The sequence below is a fragment of the Gymnoscopelus microlampas genome, assembly GCF_963454915.1.
Source record: "Gymnoscopelus microlampas genome assembly, chromosome: 19".
Classification (NCBI taxonomy): Eukaryota; Metazoa; Chordata; class Actinopteri; order Myctophiformes; family Myctophidae; genus Gymnoscopelus; species Gymnoscopelus microlampas.
The window spans coordinates 16,755,154-16,757,442 of record NC_139956.1 but is presented as its reverse complement, the minus strand read 5'-3'; the positions used below and the strand labels follow the sequence as shown (position 1 = coordinate 16,757,442).

Genomic DNA, 2,289 nt, shown 5'->3' with positions numbered 1-2,289 from the left:
GAGACGGAGTGAGAGAGATGTACAAAGAGAGAGAGAGAGAGAGAGAGAGAGAAAGTTATAAAAGGGGGGGAAAAGCAGTTAGAAGGTGCAGGACAATGAGCAAACACATTACTTTATATAGAAAAAACAAAACAACAAAATAACAATATAAAAACATTAAAAACTGCACAGAAGGCACATCATAAAACAAAGTGCTTATGGAAGAAGTGAGTTTTTATCAACTTCTTAAAACAGCCAACTGACTGGCTTATAACAAAGGGGAGACGGTTCCAGAGAGCAGGAGCAGATACAACCCAACAGATTTTCCCGCTCAATCAGATCAGCTACCACAGGAAAGCTCAACACTTAACACAGGAGCCGAATGGCTGCCGTGTTAAGTGGTCAGATGGCTGGGCCGCGAGCGCCTTCAACATTTTCGAGTAGGCCCTTATCCTAGTCAGAACTGCACACTCACTCCCACGTCCACCACAGTCTGAAGACTCACCTCTTCAGACTCCACCTCACCCCCTAGCACTCCTCTCTCTTTGTATCGCCTCTCGTCACCTTTTCTGCTGCTTTTTAGATGCTAGTTTACGATAGCCTGGTAAACCCCCCCCCCCTCCATCCCCGGAAATCGCATTCGCAAATGCAAATGGTGGTTTACAAGGCTAAGTTTACGATGCGTGGTTCCTTGTTTCTCTTGACCATGAATGTTAAGAATGTAATTTAGATGTTTACATGTTGTTTAGACAGAAGCTAGTTTCATTGTTTACCTGGTATCCTAGTTACATTGAAGCTCTACATTGTTCTCCCTGCACTCTACTTGTATGACTATTTATTTACCCTATTGTCTTGTTGACCAGGGTTCATGCTTAGTTCACGCTATTGATTACAACAATCTCACAATTGTAAATCGCTCTGGATTGAGTGTCTGTTAAATTCCTAAATTGTAGCAACCCCCCGCAAAGGCTCGGTCAGCCTTAGTTTTGATTCTTTGGAGATGGAGCCATCAGGCCATGGTCAGAAGACCTGAGAGATCTCACATTGGCAAGGAGATGCAGTTTGGAGATGTACGGTGGGGGTCAGCCTGTGTAGTGCTTTATATCAGTGGTTCTCAACCTGTGGTGATTTTTTGGGGGCGTCCCCAGATGACAGTGAAAAGACAATTTAAGGCCTTTCAAGACCTTTTTAATACCTCAGAAAAAGAAAGCCAGAAAAAAAAAGACGCATATAAGAGGCAAAAACTGTGAAAATAGCAGATCTAACGCCTCGTGAGCTTGTAGATTTATCTGTGGAACAGAGTCAAACAAAATGTTATGCCCCAACTCCTATAACTCCAAGTGCTTGTCAGGGTGGGGGGTCCCCAGTTCAAATATTGGGGGGGGGGGGGCTGAAAAGGTTGAGAACCACTGCTTTATGCAGTAGGTGATTGAAAGGAACTGGTGACCTGGATGTGACCTACTGTATGTTGTGTATGTGTTAAGAGTATGGCAGGAGCAGACAGAGGATATAAGGTGAGCTAAAAGATGCATTGCAGTTATAAAGACAGGATGAGAGAGACAGAGAGAGAGAGAGGCAGAGAGACATACCTGTGTCCAGTGGTTTTTGAAGACTATCATGCAAGTCTCAGGGTCGACCCCTCTCAGTGTTAAGGACTTCCTCCGGTTGCCCGTGGCAACCGCCGATGCCATCATGGTGATAGGCTGGCGAGGTCTTCTAGACTACACCATGTCTGAACATGAAGAGATGGACACACAACACAGTCACTTCTTCAAACAGACACCAACACTTCTATTAAGAAATTACATGAAAAAAAATATTATTATTATTATTATTATAACACATTTACACGCATTTGTGGTGATATTTTGGTCTCTGTCTCTGTCTCTCTCACGCACGCACGCACGCACGCACGCACGCACGCACGCACGCACGCACGCACGCACGCACGCACGCACGCACGCACGCACGCACACACACACACACACACACACACACACACACACACACACACACACACACACACACACACACACACACACACACACACACACACACACACACACACACCTCTAGTAACCACCAGGATGTCAGACTTCCTGATGAAACAAATAAGGGAAGAGGAAGGAGGGGTCGTCACGGCGACTAGGGAACATTCCAGGGATACCAGGAGTGCCTCTGAGCCAGGGTGTTGTCATGACGACATCAGACCTGAGAGAGACAGAGAGAGACAGAGAGAGAGACAGACAGACAGACAGACAGACAGACAGACAGACAGACAGACAGGGAGACAGAGAGACAGGGAGACAG

The 2,289-nt window shown here is 46.0% G+C and overlaps 1 protein-coding gene across 1 annotated transcript in view; it reads right to left on the bottom strand.

Annotated features, from left to right (window-relative positions):
- The window catches only part of LOC311035385 (FHF complex subunit HOOK-interacting protein 1A-like), a gene marked incomplete at its 5' end in the record, with an annotated part of 17,199 nt that extends 15,526 nt beyond the window's left edge, over positions 1 to 1,673 (bottom strand). Inside the window, one exon of the mRNA XM_084043554.1 lies at positions 1,569 to 1,673. Within this exon, the coding sequence (XP_083899680.1) occupies positions 1,569 to 1,673 (105 nt within the window). The remainder of the gene's footprint in view (positions 1 to 1,568) is intronic.
- Positions 1,674 to 2,289: the final 616 nt, after the last annotated feature.